This window comes from Amphiprion ocellaris, chromosome 9, assembly GCF_022539595.1.
Source record: "Amphiprion ocellaris isolate individual 3 ecotype Okinawa chromosome 9, ASM2253959v1, whole genome shotgun sequence".
Taxonomy (NCBI): domain Eukaryota; kingdom Metazoa; phylum Chordata; class Actinopteri; family Pomacentridae; genus Amphiprion; species Amphiprion ocellaris.
Window position 1 is genome coordinate 10984222 of NC_072774.1, and position 22890 is coordinate 11007111.

General features: G+C 34.7%; 1 protein-coding gene across 1 annotated transcript in view; it reads left to right on the forward strand.

The window, feature by feature from the left end:
- The window catches only part of nek11 (NIMA-related kinase 11), a 127516-nt gene that overhangs the window by 93864 nt on the left and 10762 nt on the right, over positions 1 to 22890 (forward strand). The window contains exons 17-18 of the mRNA XM_055013743.1: positions 4760 to 4977; positions 17857 to 17904. Coding sequence (XP_054869718.1) covers positions 4760 to 4977; positions 17857 to 17904 — 266 coding nt within the window. The remainder of the gene's footprint in view (positions 1 to 4759; positions 4978 to 17856; positions 17905 to 22890) is intronic.

The following is a 22890-nucleotide window of genomic DNA, read 5'->3' on the forward strand; positions in this document are numbered from 1 at the left end:
AATTGAGTCACTTTTGGCCTCCTCCCCAGCAGTAATAATTACGGCTACGATGACCTCCAGCTTTCTGTACTGAACTAGCTGCTCCTCTAATTAAACCCCGTCAGGAGTTTTGCTCTCCAGTTTTAAAGTGTTTTCTTCTCCTGCTGCTTTTTATCAGCTCAGTGTGTGAAATTCAGCTTTTTTGGGTGAAATCTGAAGTCGGCGACGACAGACGTGTTTCTGTGAGAAACGACTAGAAAGCTAAAAGACAATTTTGAGTATTTTGGAACTTGTTTTTGTTAAGTCATTTTGGGCAGGTTTTCATTGATTTTGAACACATTTAGCTATTTTGGTCAAGTTTCAAGTCACTTTTGACACATTTTTGTAATTTTGAACACGAGTCCTTTTTGACTGTTTTGTCGAGTATGGCCAATTTTGAATAATTGTGAAGAGCTTAAACCTTAGAAAACTGAAAACCCAGCTAAAACGTTCTTGTTCTCAAAGTGTTCTGGGACAACTCTGCAAAGTTTTCAACTGGAAGTTAGTTTTTTTTTTTCCCCCACAGAATGTTTTTTTCCTTGAAAGTAGGATAACTAACAATATTCTAATGATGTTTGGTGATAACATTGTTATACCAGCTAGCATAGAACTATTCCACAACATTGGCTAACATTACCTACAAGCTGTAATAATGTTTTCAAGAAAACATTTTAATCTAATATTCAAAGGATGCATTAAGGGTATTTGTCATTTCAAATAATGTTCCTGTGAGGTTAAACATTAAATAAGATCGGAAGTTTTATTTGGAATATTCAGATGATGTTTGGAGGATGTTGAAGGATTATAAATTGTCTAATCAAAGAGGTTGTAAATTTTCTAAAATGAATCTTATGTCCTAAATTACAAAAATATTTCTAAAGTGACAGAAATCTGACCAAAATGACTTGTCAAAAACATGATTACAATTACTCAAGAAAGTCCAATATGGCTTAAAGCTGCACTAAGCGACTCATAATTTGTTCAAAATCATTCTAAAATAGTCTAAAATGATGCAAAATATCTCTAAAATGACTGAATAATTTGTAAAACAGGACAAAAATGCAATATGAATTGCTTGAAATATGTCCAAAGATCATTGAACTGTTGTACAAAATGAGTCAAACTTTGACTGGAATGAAATAAAATTGCTAAAATGTGCCCAGAAGGGATTAAACTTGTCCAAAACTGTCCAGAGTAACTCAAAAAAAATAGCTGGACTGGTGAAAAATGAGACCTTGGTGAGTAAAAAATGTGACTACAGCAAAGGAACTGTAGTAGAAATGTGCACTGACTGTAAACATATTTAGTTGCACTCAAAGAAGAACTCTTTAAATGAACTGAATTAAATATTAAAATATTTCTGATTTATCACTTTTAATTCATCTTATTTTACCAGTTAAGTGCATAGATTGTTGTTTAATATCATGAAAATTCTACATGATTTAATCCTGTTCATTTAGAAACATTTCATGTCTGCGTTTAAGTCCCGGTGGAGACGTTAATCTGTCCCTGTAGTCTTTGTCCGTCTCATTTCTTCAGGGTTAAAGAGTCCTTCAGAGCGATGAGGTGAATTACTGAGGAGCACGGTGAGGATTTTAATCTCCTCCTCCCTCTGCGGGTTTAATCCTGAAGCTCTTTCTTTCTGTAACAACACAGAGACGTTTGGTCCCTGAAGCTGCTGCTGATGATCAGTTTGTTCAGGAAGAAACCTCATCAGTCAATAAACCATCAGTTTCTGAATCTGATTCCTCCTCTGGGCTCCATCACAAAGTTCTCTGGACTCAAAAGTTGCATTTCAGTTTCAACGTGAAGTGAATGATGTGAATAGAAAGCAGCAGAAGACAGAAACCTCAGATGTGTGTGGAGAGAACAGGAGACATTTGCCCTGGCAGGAACACAGCTAAAAAATAAAGAGGACATTTTAGAAAGTCAGAATATTTTTTTTTTAAAGTGATGGTGTTTTGTTTTTTTTGTTTTTAGAAAATCAGGACATTTTTGGAAGGGGAGGATGATTTTAAGATCATCAAGACCATTTTTATGATGTCCAGAGTTATTTCTAAAGAGTTCATTTCATAGAAAATTGGGACATTTTTCAAATTGACGACATTTTGCAAAGTTGTGACTTTTTTTAAGAAAAATAATTTTTTTAAAGTCTGGACATTTTTGTAAAAATAGGAAATGTTTTAGAAATTAAGGACATTTTTAGAAAGTTAGAACATTTAAGAAAATGAGGATACACTGTAAAATATTAAGTGAGATCTTTTTTTGGAAATTAAATATTTATTTGTTTATTTAGGACTGCACGGTGGTGTATTGGTTAGCACTGTCGCCTTGTAGCTAGAAGATCCCTGGTTCGCGTCTCGGCTTTCCCGGGATCTTTCTGCATGGAGTTTGCATGTTCTCCCTGTGCATGCGTGGGTTTTCTCCGGGTACTCCGGCTTCCTCCCACAGTCCAAAAATATGCTGAGGTTAATTGATTACTCTAAATTGCCCGTAGGTGTGAATGTGAGAGTGATTGTTTGTCTCTGTATGTAGCCCTGCGACAGACTGTCCAGAGTGTCCCCTGCCTTCGCCCTCAGTCAGCTGGGAGAGACTCCAGCACCCCGCGACCCTAATGAGGATAAAGCGGTGTATAGATGATGGATGGATGGATTTATTTATTTATTTTTGTTAAAGATAATTTTATAAAAAAATAATGAGCACCTTTTTGGAAAAATTATTATTTTTTTAAAATTAGGACGTTTTTTGATAAGCGCACTTTCAAAATTTAAACACTTTTTTTAAAAAGAGTCTTTAAAAGTAAAGACATTTTGGTGAAATGAGGACAGTTTTTTGTAAAGTATGAGAAGATTTCTTGTTCAATTTTGGGTCATTTTATTTGGAAATAAGGAGATAATTGACAGAGGATGTTTTAGAGAAGTGAGAACATTTTTGGAACTTATTGTGAAGTGAAATCACGTTTAATTACGTCTGAAGTAAAGATAGTTTTTGGAAGCTAAAAATAAACACACAGGGACACTTTGGACATTTTGGGTAAGTTAAGAAACTAATTTGCTTCAGTTTTTGAAATCATCAGAATGAGCCTTGAAGTGCAGGTGAAGGTAGAGATGAAGACTGTTCACACTGAACTGACAGTTCATCTCCTGCATCCACAATGAGTCTGCAGCTGACCTGAGAGCTGCCGTCTGTCACAACACCTGTTCACCCGCTGACAGCAGCACAAACACAGCAAACACCTGTGACGGATCGAACCAACAATCTGTGACGGACCGAACCAAACAGCAGGGGGAGGGGGGCGTCCAGACTGTCCGTCACAGCAGCTCCCCGTGGTGGAGGAGGAGGAATATTTACATGGAGATTCACGGAATTGTCAATTCTTTTATATATCAGCCGTGAATATCAACACTTTCTTACCAAAAAAAATAGACATATTTTTAATAATCCCCTTTAGGAGAACATACAGTCAAAAATAACATAATAACTAAGTGTTTTTTTCAGCTCTGAAACTTCATTTAACTTCTAAGTTTTGTGTAAATCAATTTATTTTGCAAAACCACGAAACTTGTAGATGTGATGAAAATTATCAAAACTTAAATCTACTGAATCAACATTTGGTTTCAACAGCATGAAATCTGTTGGACATACTAATTTTTCAAGTTGAAAGTTCCTCTTTCAGGTAAAAAATAGGAAAAAAATCACCAGTTTAGTTTTAATTGTCCTCATTGTTTGGTTGATGTTAAACTCCAATTTTAATCCAATTCAGTGAAAAATAAGCAGCTGGTGAGTCTCAGAACTGCAAACAGAAAATATTTAGGGCAGAGATTTCTGTTTATTCATCTTTGAATTTTAATTTTTTTTTATTAACGCTTTCCAATTTAAAAAAAAAGTTACAATGAATTTTAGGTAATCGTTTCTTGGAGAATATACTCTATATACTGTATAATACTGTATCATTCAGATTATGATAGATAGGTAGATAGATGTTTTACTGTAAAACGTGACAAAAATATGATTTAAACAGATTTTGGCCCATTTTAAAATGGATTAATATATGAAGTAATACTTTTTCTATATGGTTTTGCTGCAATTCTGTAAATCTGCAATTATAAAAATGGGGGAAATCTTCATTTTTATTACAGTAATGCTAGATTTTTTAAATATCTGAATAAAATAAAAGGATTTGACTCTCATAGTGCTAATTAAAGTGAATGTGATTGTATTATATTGTCAGCTTATGCAGTACCAACAACTTGCAATGCAGTGTCTTACAATAGAATTAGAATTAGATACAACAGAAAACTAGCAGATGTTGCACTTTGTTTTTGTAAAATGTAAATCTGCATCTTAAATTTTATTACAATACAGTGAAAAATGAGCAACATATGAAGCTGAGAAGGAAGAAGATTTTAGGACAGTTTTGTAAAGTTTTGAAATTACGAACTTTTTTTGGAAAAAGGGGATGTTTTAGAGATCTAAGGACATTTTTGAAAAAGTAAAGTTTGTGTGTCACCAAGGGAGACACTGAATTAGATATACATCGTCACCTGAAGTTAGTGGGCTCTGGTTCCTCTGAGTCTGAGTCTATGAGCTTTTTCCCTCCTTTTCAGTAGAAATGTTTCTGCATATAAACACAACACGCTGCTGGTTAGTTTTGGTCCTGAAACCTTGCAGCAGACGACAGCTCTCCGTCGGGTTTGTCATCTCCCTCCTGGACACCGGTTCTCATGTGTCGTCCCTGCAGCTCCATCAGTCGACGTCTGGGCTCGGAGGTTTTCCAGAAGCTCTACGAGAACCTGAAGGAGGCCAGACGGCAGCGACGGGACGCCGGCGGAGAGGACGAAGCTGTGAACCTGCAGGACCAACCTGATGAGGGTTTCCAGGTGGACCAGCTGCTGTTTTATGAGGAGGAGCTGCAGAGACTGAAGAAGCAGCAGGATGTGAACACAGACACTTTCACAGGTACTAGTTCAACATCAAATCAGGCATAAAAACACCTGAATCTGTGTCGGCAGACTGAGCAGGTTGGTCCGTCTGTTAGAGGAGACCGGGGTGAGTAGTTTTTGTTCTAGTTTTGCATCAATGTAAAGATTGTTTCTGACTTCCAGCTTGATATTTACAGAATATTTTAATTATAAATATGATAATTTTGTCTTTTCTGATACTTTTTGTCTCGTGTTACTGCTACAAACCGGTCAAGCTGAACTCCTCATTTACTGGATGTCTCTTTACCGGCAGACACTACAATTTACAGATGTTCCCTAAACGCCTCGTGTGCAGGCTGCAGCGGATGGTGGCTCATTAAGGTGTTTTTAATGTCAGATTTTCCTGAAACCAGGTGATTTGATCTACATAGACAGTTTTCTCTGATATTAAATGTCAGTACCACAGTCGATCATCGTCTTATTGTGGGAATCCAAAACCATGATTGTGATTATTTTTACTAATAGTGTCAGCAGAAAGTTTTCTTTTAGTTCTCACATGTTTTTTGTCCTCTAACAGCAGCTTCTTCTCCTCTCTAACGTCACCACAGCAACCTGAAGTTCTCCACATGTTCTAACAGAACAAAACTCTATCATTCTGTGTTGTACACACACAGAAAGCAGGTGAACATATTCTAGTAGACCTCAAAAATACAATATGAACCTGTGCATGTGCAGAATGTGGCTTCTGTACACTGAAATGTTTTTTGTGGGTTTAACAGCAGAATACTGTAGCATAATTAGTTTAATAACACATTTGATCATTTTAATGGTGATTTAGGGACCAATTAGAACATTGACACTGATGGAAGATGAAGTCATGAACTGTTAAAGCTGAACCAGGACTTTGTGCAGAGCTGAAGGTTAATCGTGTCTCTGCTCTGTGACATTCAGTAACTTTCCAGACTCACTTTGCTGCAGGTTTACTTTTTCCTTTTACTTCAAACAATACAATCTGAAAATATTTCTAACAAAGTGAAAGCAAACAGTGACAAATATTTTGTAAAACTCTCATTTGACAGCTGAGAATCTACATTATCAGATAAAATACAAAAATGTGTAGAAAGTTTGTTTTTGAAACATTAAAGTATGAAAACATGTTATAGCACCGTAATATTCAGTAGAACTGTACATATGCAGAATGTCTGCTTTTGAAGTTTAAAAAAAAAAAAATAAAAAAAAAAATAACCAAACGTGAGAAGAACCAAAATGCTGCACATATATAACAGAAAACCATAAAAACCCAGTGACTAAAGCACTAAAGTGCACGAAAACAGGAGCCTGGGAAGTTTTGTTTGAGCTTTATGTTTTGTCAAATTTTTATTCGAGACATGTCGAATAAAGTAATTTTGATGAAGTTTTTCATAAAATTTTGATAAATTCTAATCTGAAATTTGGTTATTATCCCTGGCTGAACTGTCTATCACACATGATGCGTTCTAGTACAGTTGGAATGTTGAAAATCTGATCAGATTTAGTAAATTTAGGTTGATTGAGCCATTTTGGTGATTAAAACAAAAAAAACCCACTTTTTTTAAACCTTTGATAGCTTTTGGGTTCAGATGGCAGTAAAACATGTAAAATAAAAAGTTACAACACAATAAAAGATGGATTTAGAGTGTTAATGTCTACTTGAATCGAGTGAGAAGAGGAGAATCTGCAACAGTAACTTTTTCACTTATAATAGATTTTTTATTTCTTTTAAGCCACATTCAAAGTGTGCAAAGCTTCTGTACGACCAGAACTGACTCCACAGTGAGTCCAGATGTCAACGAGGCTCAGCAGTGAAAATAAACATATCAAACCTCCACGGAGTCTTTGGAAAAATCAGAAGCACTTCAGGGAAACTCTTTGAATTTTTGTCTTGTGACTGTTGGTCACAGCTGATTCAGTCATGACTTCACAGACGTGTTAAGAAGATCAGAATTTTTGGATTTTTACAGAATCTGGTTACAGCAAAGGCTTTGTTCTTGGCAAATTTTTAAATGATTACATTTTTTTTTTCCTGGTTGAATCAAGTGCAAATGATAACCGGAAGATCTGCAGGAACAACTGTGTGATTTTTAATACAGTTTTGTTAATGTTTTTGAGGGAGTCCAGTGACTTCCACAACCAGAACCGACTTCACAGTGAGTCCAGATATGAGGCTGAGCAGTGTGATCAGTGATAATGAGACCAAACCCTCCACCGATTCTTTTTAAAGCATGAACCCCGCCAGGCTCTGCAGGGCCGCAGGTTTGTGTTTAAATTAACTCACACCTCTGATAGTTAATGGAAATTTAACTCAGCTGCAGAACCGACTGAGTTAGGAAAATACAATCACAGCCCCGAGGGAGCTCAAAATTCAGTTTTCCATTTTCCCCTGAATCCAGCAAAGACGAGGCTGAAATGAAAAGTTTTGTTTTTCCTCCGTCTGTGTGAGTCTGTCTGTGGAACGTGAAGCAGAAGCTGCCTGATGTGACTCCTGACGGCGAGCCGAAGCTTCCAGCTGTGTTGTTCTGTTTCTGCCACAGTTTTTTGTGCAGCGATCAGCCTTTTATCACAGCGCAGCCTCTTTGTTGCAGCTCCAGACAAATCCTGTTAAGTTATCAGGTGTAACATCGGGGTCGCAGACACGATTTCTGCCGGCTTGATCTGCACACGGCGGATTTAAAAACACACCCAAGCTCTGCTGCCTTCACCAATATCTGGATTCCATCAGTCTCAGCTCAGTGGGACGTTTACAGGTGTTTACTGACATGAAGCTGCATTAATCAGACGTCAGACACACTCAGCTTACTGTAAACTCACAGCTGACAAACTCGAGCTCAGCAAAACATTTGTGACTGTTTTCTTCTTCTTTGTTAGAAATAATTGTTTATTTGAATGTTTAGAGCTAAAAATGTTAGTAAAATGAAACCTGCAGGATGTTGTGTAGATTATACAATGTGTTCCCTCAACAACATCCCCTAAACGTTTTTAGAACATTAAAGGCAGAACATTCTTTTTTGTTATAATAACCCAGTATCGGAACGTCTTATATAGAATGTTCTATAATGTCTTCCCTAAAACATCCTCAGAACATTGCAGGAAGACTGTTCCACCTTTGTTTTCACATCACATTGCAAGAACATTTAAAGATTATCATCTCAGGCCTCGAGAACATCTGGAAAACTGTAGAACCTAATCTGTGTTCCTGAGAGAACATTATATTAACTTTATAGGAACATCACTGGAAATGAAAATATTAAGACGTTCTTTGAACAATCGATTGAGATGTTTTCTTAAATAAATTACTAGAACTTTCAGGTAATGTTAGCTGATGATGTGGGAACGTTTCCTGCTGGAATTTCTTTGTTCTAAAACATTCTGAGGAAGTCCTGCAAAGCTCAAGTAACGTTCTAGTGGAAAGTTTTCTTTTCCCAGAAAGTTCTTCTTAAAGGCAGGATAAAGTTCTCTAAAGACTTTGAAAATGCTTCTAAAACATCTGCCCAATGCTGCTGCGAAAACATCTTTCTTTTATCAAGTAAAACAGTGGAACTGTTTGAGGGAAGAACGTTCTATGCGTTCCCTCAACAACGTCCCCAAAACATTATCAGAACTTTAAAAGCAGAACATTCTTTTGTTGTTAAAATACCTCAGTACAGGAACGTCTTACATAAATGTTCTGTCATCGGAGGTCTCCATAACATCCTGACACTCCTGAGAACATTTTTCCTTTGTTATCATCGCAGAAACGTCTCATAAAAGAATGTTCTATAATGTGTTCCTGAAGAACATCCCCAAAATGTCAAGGTTTGGGGATGTTCAAGGTTCAAGTAATGTTTTAGTGGGACGTTTTCTTTTCCCAGAAAGTTCTTCTTAAAGACAGGATGAAGTTCTCTGAAGACTTAGAAACTTAGACTCAGAAGAAAAAGGTTCTGAAACATCTGCCGAAACAAAACAAAACAAAAAAAAACAACCAAACCAAATCCACAACCTAAAATAGTGTCTGGAAACGAGTTTATGTTATTAGCTCCTTCCTGCTACATATCTGCACACCTCATATCTTATCTTTGCATCAAACCTGATACTTTTATAGCTCTTTAGAGACCCCAAGAACACATGCACTGTTCCACATTATTAGATTTTCAAGCCATCTTCTTTGGTATTCTTTTTGAACTTGTTTTATAATGGTACTCATTCTGACATCAGAAGTTTACTCCACAAACTGAGCAAATGGCTTTTTAAAATTCTAATTTCTTCTATATTCAGAATTTGCAGTTTTGAACAGTTGTTTTATGTAATCAGGGAGTAACTTCTTGTTTGCTTTGAACATTATTTGTGCAGTTCTAAATGCAACTAAATTAATAAATTTCATAATACTTGTAAAACAACACATTAGTGAGCTCCTTATATCCCTCATTACGTACTACCCTAATGTAATATAGTATTATATGTGTTCTTACAGTTTCATCCAGTCCTTCCAGTGTCAGTGAATCTGAGCAACAGCTGGAAAACCTGCATTCAGATGCAGTCTGAGAAGTACTTGATGCACAGGATTCATATCGAGATCCAAACCTGGATTATAACGAAGCATCATGACTCCAACATCAGCCCAGCAGCTGTTTGGATGTTCTCAGAGAAGCAGCGTAAAAACACTTTAAGCTGTGAATAAACACACATTCTCCTTTTGTTCTCTGAATGCTGTTTGACAAACTGCAGCAGTTTTAATTCCTGGACGCCGCTCTGCTCATTTGCTCAGGGAGGATTTTCTCCTCTGAAAACCCAGAAACATCTGTTGTTCGCTTCACCCTTTCATCCAAGCGTCTCCCCGAGGATTTAAACCCCCAACCTCTGGCAGCTTCCCTCGGCCCGCCGAGCTCCACGGAGCCGTGACCGTCGTCCCCACAGACCAGCAGAACACGGCAAAGTTTTAATGCCAGCGCAGGAAAGTTCACATGAAATGCTGCGTCTCTGCACTGAGCTGCGACAGAAACCTGAGAGTTGCACTGTTTCTCAGAGAAAAATCAAGCAGAAGTAAAAAGTAGTGAAGTGAGAATAAAATGCTAAAAATGTTGAACAGTTGCTAGATTGCAGTTATTTTCAGGAGGTTACGGGCGCTAAAATATATCCAGAATTTTAGTTATTTTAAGTTAAACTACATTCTTTGGTTGATATTTCACCAGTAGAATTGAATGTGGTCCAAATATGGCAAGTCAGATGTCCAGTTTTCTGACATTTTGACGTGAAACCAGTCAAAAACTACAAATAATTGTCCAAAGTTACTTCAAAATGGTTCAAAATGGCTTACAAATGTCAATGATATATACTGATTTGGCCCCTTAAAATGGAAAAAAGTGAACAATATTCAAATCAAGGTAGTACTGCTGTCCCAGAAAGTTCCTGTAACTGTATATTTATGTATGTATCCATATTTCCTACTAAAAATACAGCCTTAGTCGACATTTCACCAACTTTTGATGCCTCTAGCATCAGTAGAATTGAATATGGTCCAAGTATGTCAAGTCAGATATCCAGTTTTCTTATATTATGACTTTGAAGCTAGTCAAAAATTACTGTCAAAAATTACTTCAAAATGGTTCAGAAGGGCTATAAAATATCAATAATAAATACTTATTGACCCCTTAAAATGGAAAAACTGCAGAATGATCAAACCAGTCATTTCGGATTTTTAAAAATTCTATAAGTGCAGTTCTTAATGTATTTGTGAATATTTTCTGGTTTCTTCCCTCCACTCTGACAGTAAACTGAATATCTTTGGACAAAACAAGACATTTAAGGAAACACTGATCCACGTTTTTACCATTTTATTGATCTTTTATAGATTTTCTAAACTCCCGTTGTTAGAGAGGAAGGCTCTCCAACCAGGGACCGCTCGCTGTAATGAACAACACGTGGCTTCTTTTTACTTGCAGCAAGGGTAACCCACGCACAGTGCAACACAACACGTCTCGTGTGAGCTACAAAGAGGTGGTCCCTGCCGTCCTTTATTTATACAGTTGGGTTCACAGGGTAATGATATGCGAGTGGGTGTGAATGTGAGGTGTGGTCTGTGTGTCTGTGGAAAAATACAATGAAATACAGTGGGGGTGGTAAATGCATTGAAACAATAGGTACAGGTTTCAGTAAGCTTATGTACTAAAAACATCATGTGTAACAGTGTAACACAGTTCATAGCATAGCTATTAAGCATAGCTATTAATGATAATATAAAAACCTTCTAACACCCGTTAGATGAAATTCAGATGTCAAGAAATGAAAAACAGAAAATAAAGTGTTTTTTTGTTACGTCCACAGTTTCACGGCTGCGTTAAAGAAAAATGTGTTGAAAATAAACACACACCAACAGACACACACTTAGCGAACAATATATAGTTTCAGCATGTAATTAAGCTGCAGCTCACATCAGAGTGGTTTCTGTTCGTCCCCCGCTGACTTAGAGTGTAATTAACACTGTGTATGTGCGTGAGTTCATTCGTGTGTGTGTGTGTGTGTGTGTGTAAGTAAAAATTACATTTTTACAGCTTCCACAAACTCTGTGAGACGGTTTTATCTACTTTTTGTTGTTTTGTGTCTCCTTTTCCTCATTGTATGTCTCTTTGGGACAATTTTATCTCTTTGTGGTCGTTCTGCATCTCTTTTTGGCATATTTAGAGCTTTTTGTGGTAGTTTTGTGTCACATTTTTTAGTTTGTGTTTTTGTGGTCCTTTTGTGTTATGTTTTATCATTTTGTGTCACGTTTTTGCTTGTGGTGATCTTTTTTTTTTTTTGCATCTATTTTACCAAAAATATTTTAAAAACCTGAACATGTCTATTAACATGTCCAACATTTTTCACTGTCCTCAGGTGCTCAATCAATCAGTCAAACTTGATTTATATAGCACTTCTCATGCAATTAAAATACAACACAAACTGCTTTACAATATTTAAAAACATTATCAACTCTTGAACAAATGGAGGCTCCACATAGTTTAGACATTTAACTATTTCCATTTTACAGCCTCTACAAACTCTAATAGACAGTTTGATCTGCTTTCTCCGATTTTGTGTCTCATTTTGGTAATTTTGTCTCATCTTTGTCATTTTTTTCTCCCTTCTGTCATTTTATTTTCTTTAATTCTTTTTTTTGGTCATTTTATATCTCATTTTGGTTGTTTTATGCATCTTTGGGAGAGTTTTGTCTCTGTAGTCATCTTTCATCATCTTTGTCATTGTCATTTTCTTTGTCTTATTTGTCTGGTTTTGTGTCATTTTGTGTCTTGAATTATTTTAGTCATCTTGTGTGTCTGAAGGGCGTATTTGTCTCTTTGTGGTCACTTTCGGTCTCTTGTTGGTTTTTTTTGTCTTTTTACTGTTGTTTTGTGCCTCTTCATGGCAGTTTTGTTCATTTGTGGTCACATTGTTTCTCCTCTATTGTTTCCTGTCCCATTTTTGTTCTTTTTTTGTTGTTTTTTCATTTTGATCATTTTGTTTGACAGTTTTGTCTCATTGTCACTTTTTGTCTCCTTTTTGTGTCGTGTTTTTGTCGTTTCATGTGTCTCTTTGAGGTAGTTGTATCTATTTGTGGTGATATTGTGTTGTCTTTGTCATTTTATGTCTCTTAAGAACAGTTTTATCTCCCTGTGGTCTTTTGATCCATATATTATAGAACTATTTCTATTTTTACAGCCTGTACAAACTTTTTCAACCTACTCTGCTCATCAGCTGTAGAAAGATGTTTCACCGTGCTGAATATATCTTCCAACAGCTTGCTTCTCTGTATATTGTTTTCAAGCCATGCTGCATTTGTTTTATTCATCCAGTTTGGTTTTCAGTTTTGTTGAGTATGCTTTAAGCATAGGGTTTATGTACAGTGAGTTTTTTGATGCAACATTTAGAATTATGTGATTTTGATGAAATATCACAGTTTAAAGCTTAGATTTTGTTTATTTTTTAATGGAACAACATGTCACACATGATGAGTTCAGGGACTGTATTTAAAGTCATAAATCCTATGATTCAGTTTCTTGCTCTGATGAATGTTTTAAGTGTGACAAAATGCCTTTTAAACCCATCAGTTTCTTTGGGGTTCAGTGGGTTAAAACCAAAATCTGAGCCTTCAGACAGTTATTTAGAGAAGTGGTGACTCAAAAAAATGTCCAAGGACAGAAAAATCAATTCCATTTCGATATTTTTGTGGTTTCTTTCCACCTCTGACAGTAAACTGAACACATTTCTGCATTTAAACCACATCTGAGCCTTCACACTGACATTTGAAGCAGTGAGGATGGCTTTTAAATGTGTCTTTATTTTCCAAACATGTCCTTGTCTAGACTGAACCTTCCTGCTTTCTATGAATCTAATGTCTTTGGGCTGCAGTTTGACTTTATTAGAAAGAGAGAGGGGGTGAAGTTAAAGTCCTTCCATCCTGCAGATCTGCTGTTTGTTCATTAAAGTCTTCAGTCTGCAGTCTTTCAGCCTGTGAGAAGCTGAAAATTGATCTTCAGTTGCTCTGAAACTTTATTAGAAAACTGAGAGGAGGGAGAAATAAATTGCTTTTATAGAGAAGGTGTCAGAGCAGCAGCAGATATGATCATCAATATATCTGCATGTTGCACAGCTGAAATATCCATCTATCCATCCATCTGTCCGTCTGGGTTCATTTTCTTCATGCTTCACTGGATCTTCCATCTCAGCTGCACGAGTTTCTCAGTTTTAGAGGAACGAACAGAGCTGCTGCTGGAATAAGACTTAAAATTCATGCAACTAATGAAGATGAAGGCCAAAAGAACATAAAATGTTGGTCATAAAAATGTAAATTTTAATATATTTCCTACTAAAAAGATGAAAAGTCTCAGTTTGTCACAATTTAAATTTATAAATTCTAACATGCAGCACAAAAAAATGCATTAAAGCTTTGAGGAAATTAAATTTGAGTAGTAATTTGTGTCTGATGCTTTTGCCACAAGAAAAGTTTGGTTTCCTGTCTGTAAATTCTGATCCCTTCTTCTATAAATAATCCAAGAGTTCTGAGAACCAACAATGAAAATATGTCAATGTTTGTTTTATGTATTTTTTATTTATTGGTCATTCTGTGTCAAGTCAGACTGAATTTTAGGAATTATTTTGCTGCATCGTCTCCAATTCTGAGTTCTGTAAAATCTTTTACGCTCAATTTTGAGGACTTCAGATGTTTTCAGACCTGAAAATGTTTGTATTGTCACCCTCTAAAAACACTTGTGAAGCCATTTTAAGGGTTCAATATCTCCAGAGATAAATCTCCCACAGACATGAAATTTGGTAAAGATAAGGACCGAATAGTTTGCAGCTGATCTAAATGATTGAATGGATCTAGTAGAGGTCAGATGTCTAATTAGTGGATCTTGAAAATGGAAAAACAAAAGTTCCAAAGGGTTGGTTCTGTAGAAAATGGTCCAAAATGACTTAAAACCGTCCAAAATGACAGTAACTAATGCTTATTAGCCCCTTAAAATGTAAAATAAATGTAAAATATTCAAATGAGAGTGGTATTGTGGCCCCAGACAATTTGTGTAAACTTTTTTATATATATATATATATATATATATATATGTATATGTATATGTATATGTATATATATATATATATATATATATATATGTATATGTATATATGTATGTATATATATATATATATATATATATATATATATATATGTATATATATATGTATATATATATAGGTTTTTCACATTTTTTTAACAATAAACTTGTTTTACAATGAAATACAAGTACACTAAAATAATATGAACAAGACCAAATTATATTAAAAGAAAGTCAATAAATACAATAAAATAATAAAAAAATTATTGAAAAGAAAAAAGTATTTATTTATTTATTTATTTATTATTATATATATATATATATATATATATATATATATATATATATATATATAAAGAAAAAATAGAACAAAATAATTAAATTACATAAAATTAGATTTAAGACATGAAAACTAAATTCAATAAAATACATTTGTTTAAATAAATTAGACCGAATATGTATATAATGCATATAAGAATACAATAAAACAAACTACATAAATTATGTTAAAAGAAAATGCATAGAAATACAATTAAATGTATTAGTAGTTACAAGTAGACTGGAACATAAAAAAGTGGATGAAATGAGATTAAACATTCCAAAATGCAAGAAACATAAAAAAAAGAAAAATAATTTTAAAAGTTGAATAACTTATAGAAATAGAATGAAAATATAGAATATAGTTTTTTAGCTTTAAATATAAAAAGACTCCTTGAAATATCTTTTAAAACAGATATTTTTGTATTTGTGTATTTGCTGCTGCTTGTCCCTCCTGTTAGTTTGTGAAGAATAAACCTGAACTCGTCCCTCCTGTTGAAGTCAATGAGCGTCGGAGCGATAAATCCTCCTCATTAGTGACTGAGCTGCTCTGTAGAGTTTAAAAGTGGAGAAAACTCTCGGTGTGACACTTAGCAGCAGTTTGTCTCATTAAACCTCCACTGAAGCTGCAAACTGACGGACGTTTGAGCCTCTCAGAGCAGCTTTCAGTCACACAGCTTCACATTTTGGCCAGCTTGTGGTTTTAATTCTGACAGACGCTGGGCGGAGGGATACGCTGTCAGGAAGTAGTTCAGGCGTGAAGCAGCTCGTTAATCACTCAGCTCCAGAGTCCATGCACTAGTTGTGTCACTACAGCTCCCAGAATGCTTTGGGGTCAGAAGCAGGAAGAGAAAAGTGGCCTCTAACCGATTGAGTCCAGCTGTTTCCATTTCCAGCAGCTGGATCAGATGTTACCAGACAAACACGAGAGACTCTGGAGGATTCTCAGGTCAGTTCTGCTCCAGCTGACACTTTATGACACCAGATTAAAGCTGAGAGCTGAACTGATTGTTGCTGAAAGTAGCAGCTGGAACAGTTCAACAGCTCAGATTCAGTTTCTTTACCTCCTTCTTTCCTTCAGCGGATCGTATAGTGGCTTTATATGAATGTGAATGTCTGGGAATTGAGTCACTTTGGTCAAATTTGAAATCATCTTAAACTATTTTTTTGGGGGAGACATTTGTTGTTGAGTCATTTTGGACAATTGAGGAATTCTGTACAATTTTGACTAATTTCTGACCATTTCTAATTCTTTTTGACATGTTTTTGTTGTAGGTACAGAGTGCAAAATTAGCAGGACTCATAGAAACACAATAAACACCTAAAACAGTTTGTTGTTTTTCGGTTCCTCCTTTCCTTTGGTGTGTTTATAAAGCAGTTTTTTCTGCATGTGAATACCTGCAAACTTGACTTTCAAGTAATTTTGGATCAATTCATTGTCATATTAGGCTTTTTTTTTTAGATAAATTTTAGACAAATATCAAGTTGTGTTGGACACGTTAGTCATCTTAGGTTTCTTTTAGCATTTTGCTGAATTTAAAGCCATTGTGGATTCTTTGCTGATGGAATCTTGGAAATTTTGATTAATTTTACAGTTTTTTCTTTGTTATTTAGGACATTTTATAAATGTTGTCGGACAAGTTTTGAACAATTTTGTTCAAGTTTAGGGTCATTTAGGATAGATATCTGTTGCTGCTGTAGAGTGCAAAGATAGAACGACTCATAGACAATAAACACATTAAACAGTTTATATTCTTTTTCGGTTTCTTCTTACTTTCAGTGTGTCATAAAACTTTTTATATATTACACAACAGACAAATTAAGTAATTTCAGTCTTTAGTGGTAGATTTGTGTGACATTTTGCACTTTTTTGCAGTCGTTTTGCATTTTTTTATTTCACAATTTTGTCCATGTTTTGTTGTTTTATATCTTTCTGTTGTTGTTTTGCTTCATGTTTTGGTTGTTTTACATCTTTTTGCAGTTGTTTTATGTCACATTTTGCACCTTTTGGGCACTTATTTTGCATTTTTATATCACATTTTGTCTGTTTTGTTGTTTTATATCTTTTTGCTTTTGTTTTGCTTCATGTTTTGGTTGTTTTACATCTTTTTGCAGTCTTCTGACATTACATTTTTGGCTTTTTTTTCATCTTTTTCCAGTAGTTTTGTGTCACATTTTGGTCCTTTACTTGAATGTATTGGATTTTAAATAATAAAATATTATATATGTGGTGAGTCCATATAACATAGCTGTTAAATTTAATATTCAACCGTCGCTCAGGAAGCAGCAGGTGTCCACAGGTTGCTGAAGAATGTCCTGACTTTGTAAAAATGTCAGACTTACAGTAGTTGAGTGTCGGGTGTCAGTGAAAGTTTGTTGATGCTAAAAGAGGAGCTGATCAGACGAGAGTTTCTCTTCATGTCTGTCCTCGTCTCGTCCTCTGAACTCTCAGAGCAGCGACAGTTTGTGAAAAATGATTTTTGTCCCAGATTAGGTTTCAGCACAAGGTCAGAGTTTGTCTCATCTTGATGAATATTTCATCAGTCAGAAATCAGTGAGAGCTGCAGGACGCTGTGCACGTTGTCCTGCTAAATGTAAAACTTTCAGCAGCTCTCCGTATCGCAGTGGTTTAAATAAAGGTTAATGAGCTGCAGAGAGTCGCCTGCTCGCTGGCCTTTCACACACTCACAGCTTCATTTGAATTTCTGAATGTCGGTGGCCTTTAATTGCTGCCCATTTAAACATGGCCTTTCTGCACAGTTTAAATACCAGCAGCAGCTTTCAGCAGCGCTGTCAGGTTTCCTCTGAGAAACTCCAAATCCAGAGTCTGTAAACCAGGTTCAGGCCTTTATTGGTGATTATCTGCAGTAATTATTCAACCAGAGCTGCTCATTGACTGGAAACTAAATATTAGAGAAGAACAAACACATTTCTGTGTGTCGCTTCCAGTTAAACCAGATTTTTCTCTCATTAATTATTGTTTTCTGTCTCTTCATCAGATTACTGGATGTCAAACCGTCACTCTGAGGACAGCAGCTCCCTTCGAGGTAAATACTTCAGCGAATATTTAGTGCTTCTGTATGTTAAACCAGCTGAACTGCTTAAGTCATTAGGATTTGAATTTATTTTGTGTGTACCATCGATAACTTCTGATTCATTGGGAATTTTGGCTTTTTGTTACTTCTGGATAAATTTTAAATCATTTTAGATAAATGTGACGTTGTGTTGGAAACATTTTAAATCATCTTAGGTTCCTTTTGCCATTTTGCTAAATTTCACATTATTTGAGATTTATTTTTTGTTGCTGTTATTTTGGATAAGTTTGATTAATTTTGGACAAATTTTAAATAATTACAGAAGGTATTCATATTTATCAAGGATTTCTTATTTTATTGAGCCGAGGTCGATTCTGTTTTCATTGTTGTTTGTCAGGAAGAAAATGCAAAAAGTTAAAGTGAGAACCTGCTGAATTTTAGTGCAACACTGCTGGTAAAACTGTGAATTTCTTTATCAGTTACACAAAGTACAGAAAACAAAATCTAAAGTTGAGCTATGATAAGGTTATGAAGAAAATATCTGACAAATTTTAATAAAATGTCCAAAAATATACCCAAAATGAAACAGATTGTTTTTTTAATGGCAGAAATATGTTAGTCAAATGTCAGAATATTATTTAAAAAAAACATTCCAAGCGCTGTTGCATTATTATATGATATATGATATTGTTATTTATTTATTTTATATTATATAAATAGTAATAAAACTTGGATAAAAATATTCCCAAAATCTTAGAAAATTGTCCAAAAATGACATTATAAAGAACGTTGTCTAAAAATATTGATATAAGAATTTAATGGATTAATAAAATATCTTGATATTAATGTATTTATAAAATTTCCAAAAATGTAAAATGTAGTAAAATGTCAGAAAATTGAATATAAAATGTTCCAAAAATCATCCAAATATATTAATAAAATGTCAAAGCATATTACCAAAAAGTCAGAAAATTTCTCCAAAATAATAACATTATGAAGAGCATTGATTAGATCATATTAAATAACTTAATAATCAAATATCTGAAAAACGAGAACAAAAATGTCCGAAGAATATAAATAAAAAATCTGAAACTGAGCAGAAATATCAAACCAATATTTTTTTATAATGTCAGAGATGTTAATAAAGTGTCCAAAAATTATATAAAAAATGTTCCAAAAACAATTCTAAAAATATTGATAAAATATTAAAGTATGAACAAAATCTTAAAATTGTCCCAAAAAGATTCTGAAGATATTACATAAATAAATATTAATATAACATTTATTTAATAATAACATATCTGAAAATATTATTAAAATGTCAGAAGAATATTAATTAAATGTCCAAAAATTGCACAGAAATGTCACAGATATTTTTTTAAATTCCAGAAAAAAATTGTAAAATGTCAGAAAAGGTATGTCTGTTGATTTCTGGATTAATCAAGTTGTTGTTTGGTCCATAAAATGTGGATCAGTGTCCAAAGATGTTCAGGTTAGTGTCACAAAGGAGGAAAGAAACCAGAAAATCTTCACATTTAAGAAGCTGCATAGTCTCTTGATTAGAAAAGTTAAATATTTAGTGAGATTTTCGGTAGTTTGGATGCAGGTATTTGTTGGTCCTTTAATGTTCAGGAGCACCATCAGTCATACTTGTGTGTTCGCTGCAGCGTGTCTGATTCTTGTAAGGCCTTCAGATTGTTTCCGTCTCGGTCGCTTCATTCATCGCTGTGAGGTTCAGGATCTGCAGCCGCTTTAATCTGGCTGCTGTCGGCTGCAGACGCATCATGAATTTCATCTCTCAGCTCATCTGCTCTCCACATATTGCTCTGCGGTTGCGTCATCGCGGCCACACGGTCGGACCGAAGCAATCTGCTCCCATGAAACTGTGCAGAGAAGAAAAAAAACCCACAAAAGCTGCCATTTTCAAAGCCTCTTCCATCATTGACAGAAAGCTGCTGATGCTGCCTGGAGGTGAACACGTCCACCAATCACACGGCTTTCTCTCAGACTGGACGGAAACCTGCAGCTTCATGTGAAGCTTCCTGCAGACAGGCTGACGGACGGAGACAGAAAACTGATCTGTCCTCAGGTCGCATCGTCATTCTGCGCTTCAGTCCTGCTGCTGCGTTCAACAAACTTGTCAAAAGTTTCTGAAAGTGAGAAGTAATCTATAAAATGTCCGGAAAGTACAACAAAATATCCAACAGGTGTTCAGGAAAAGTTGGAATATAGTCCAAAAAGCAGATAAAGGAGAAACTTCTCAGCCAAAAATATAAAAAATGTTAATACAATATATAAAAGTTGCCCAAATGTTAAACTTATATTTTAACAATTATCAGAAATATGGAAATGAAGGGTCAGAAAACTAAAATACAATGTTGGAAAATTAAAATAAAATAAAAATATTACCATATAGTCAGAAAGTGCCCATAAAACAGTAGTAAAATTATGGGAAAAAAATAATAGTTAAAAAAAAAATCCCAAAACAGATATTACAGAAATAATTTAGTTAGTAAAATTTGAGAAAATAAATGGCCCAATTCATTATTGAATGACCAGTTCTCAGATGTATGTCGCTTTGGGTAAACGCGTCATATATTAGCAGATGATTTATTTTTAATGTCAGAAATTTGTTGCTAAAACATCACAAAAAGTTTAAAATATTAATATTCAGTATTAAACATTGAATTAAATATTTAAAATATTAATAAAATGCTGCTAAAATATAGTCAAGACACACAATAATAGGATTATGAAATCAGTATCTGAAAAATATTAACACATTTCAAGAACATTAAAAATAAATGTCAAAAATTATCCCAACAATTTTAAATACTTTAAAAATGTCAAATGTATTTTAATAAAATGTCTAAAATTATTAGGAAAATGTTAGAAATACAAAGATGTCAGAAAGATGTTATAAAAACATCAGAATGTTAATGATATTAGTTGTCTAAAGTTTATCCAAAAACAATTAACAAAATGTTAGTAGAATACCTGAAGAATGTTATTACATTATTACACAAGTCAAATATTTAATATCATAAATATCATAACATTTAATATCAAATATGGTATAAAATGTCTGAAAAATCTTACAAAAAGTCTAAAAACTGTCCAAAAAATGGCATAAAAAGTTAGAAAACTAAAAATATGAAAGAAATATCTGAAAATATTAATAAAATGTCATATTGCCCAAAAAAATGTCGAACAAATGCTTTTTGAAATGGCAGATATATGTTTTTAAAAAACATGTCTAAAAATATTAATAATCTGAAAAATAGTTCTGACAAAATTCTAAATACAATATCTGAAAAATATGCATTTAAATTCGATTAAAATATTATTAAAAGCAAATATTGCCTAATAAATATCAGACAGTTAAAAATGTTAGAAAATTATTCCAGAAATATTCCTAAAATTCCTGGATGAGGACGTCTGCAGCTGGTTCCTGTGTTTTAAAGTGACAAAGTGAGGTAATTTTCAGAAATTATTTTTTTCTGACCCAATATCGTTTCATTCCTGATCGACTGAAGCCTTCGGGGGGTTTAAATCCCTCGATGCTTCAGTAAAGATTAAAAACAGCCAAAGTGGACGATGCAGAAGTTTCCAAACCAGGCTGCCGTTCATAAGTTTGATGATTCGACCGTCGTCCTAATTACAGCCAGCAGACGGCCCATTTACTGCTTTTTAATTTGCCTCAACACCAAAACCTCATTTATCGATCGCTGCGAGCGGTTTTAAAACCATTTGTTCCTGAACATTCCATGTGTGGGAGTGAAACCAGCAGCAGGTGAACTGAAGCAAACAGAAGAAGAGCCGAGGTTCTCATCCAGAACATCTTCTGATACACTGATGCAGCTGCTTCATATTTCTGGATTTGCTGCTGCACCAGTTCTGCTCCAAGATTTTGCTAAATTCTGTTTCTTCACCAGCAGAAATGGCAAACAATTTTAATCCTCACAAGGTAGAAATAAGGAAACCAGAGGACAAAGAATGCATCTAGAGAATTTAAGGCGGAATTTATGGCTTCATTGGGGTCTTTTTGTGGAGATTTGAGTCCTTGTTAAATGATTTTGTCCTTCTGTGTGGGTCAGAACAAACAGTGGTTGATTTCCCTGCAGAGTTTCTGAGCATCAAAGGTCAGCAGAGTCTGAAATGACTCTGAAAGGTCAAACAGCAGCGACACAAACAAACTGATCCGACGACATGACTTGTAATTTTGTGTGTTCTTTGTGATCATATTTCCTCTTTTTGTGGACATTTTGTGTCTTTTGGTGTCGTCATTTTATGTCTTTTCATAGCTGTTTTGTGTCTGTGATTGTTTTGCGCCTCTTTGTAGTCGTTTTGCCTCTTTTTGTGTTCATTTTATATCTCTTTGTGGGCACTTAATATCCTGTTTGTGGTCATTTTGTGTCTGTTTATGGTAATTTTTCATCTCTCCGTGGTTATTTTGCGCCTCTTTATGACCATTTTGCATCTCATTGTGGTCATTTTATGTCTTTTTAGTCATTTTGTATGTCTTTGTAGTCATATTGTGTCACTTTATAGTCATTCTTTGCCTCTTTGTAGTCATTTTACACCTCTTTACAGTCACGCTGTGTCTCCTTGTAGTCTTTTTTCATCTTATTACTCCACCAAGGAACGGTTATGTGATGATCAGCGTACGTTTGTCTGTGAATCTGTGAGTCTGTTAGCAACATTACTCAAAAATGAACTAACTGATTTGGATGAAGTTTTCAGAGAAGGTCAGAAATGACACAAGGACCAAGTGATTAGATTTTGTGATGCAGCTTATAATCTGGATCCATGGATTTGTTAAAGATTTCCCATTGCCAGATATAGCAGCCGGCACGGCGTCGCTGTAACCATGACGTGAACACTGTGTCAGTTACCTGCTGACGATCACATGATTGTGATCCTACTACAAAATGACTGTAATTTATCAGTTGGAAATCATACAAGGAACAAATGATTAAACTGTGGGCTGTTTCTGAG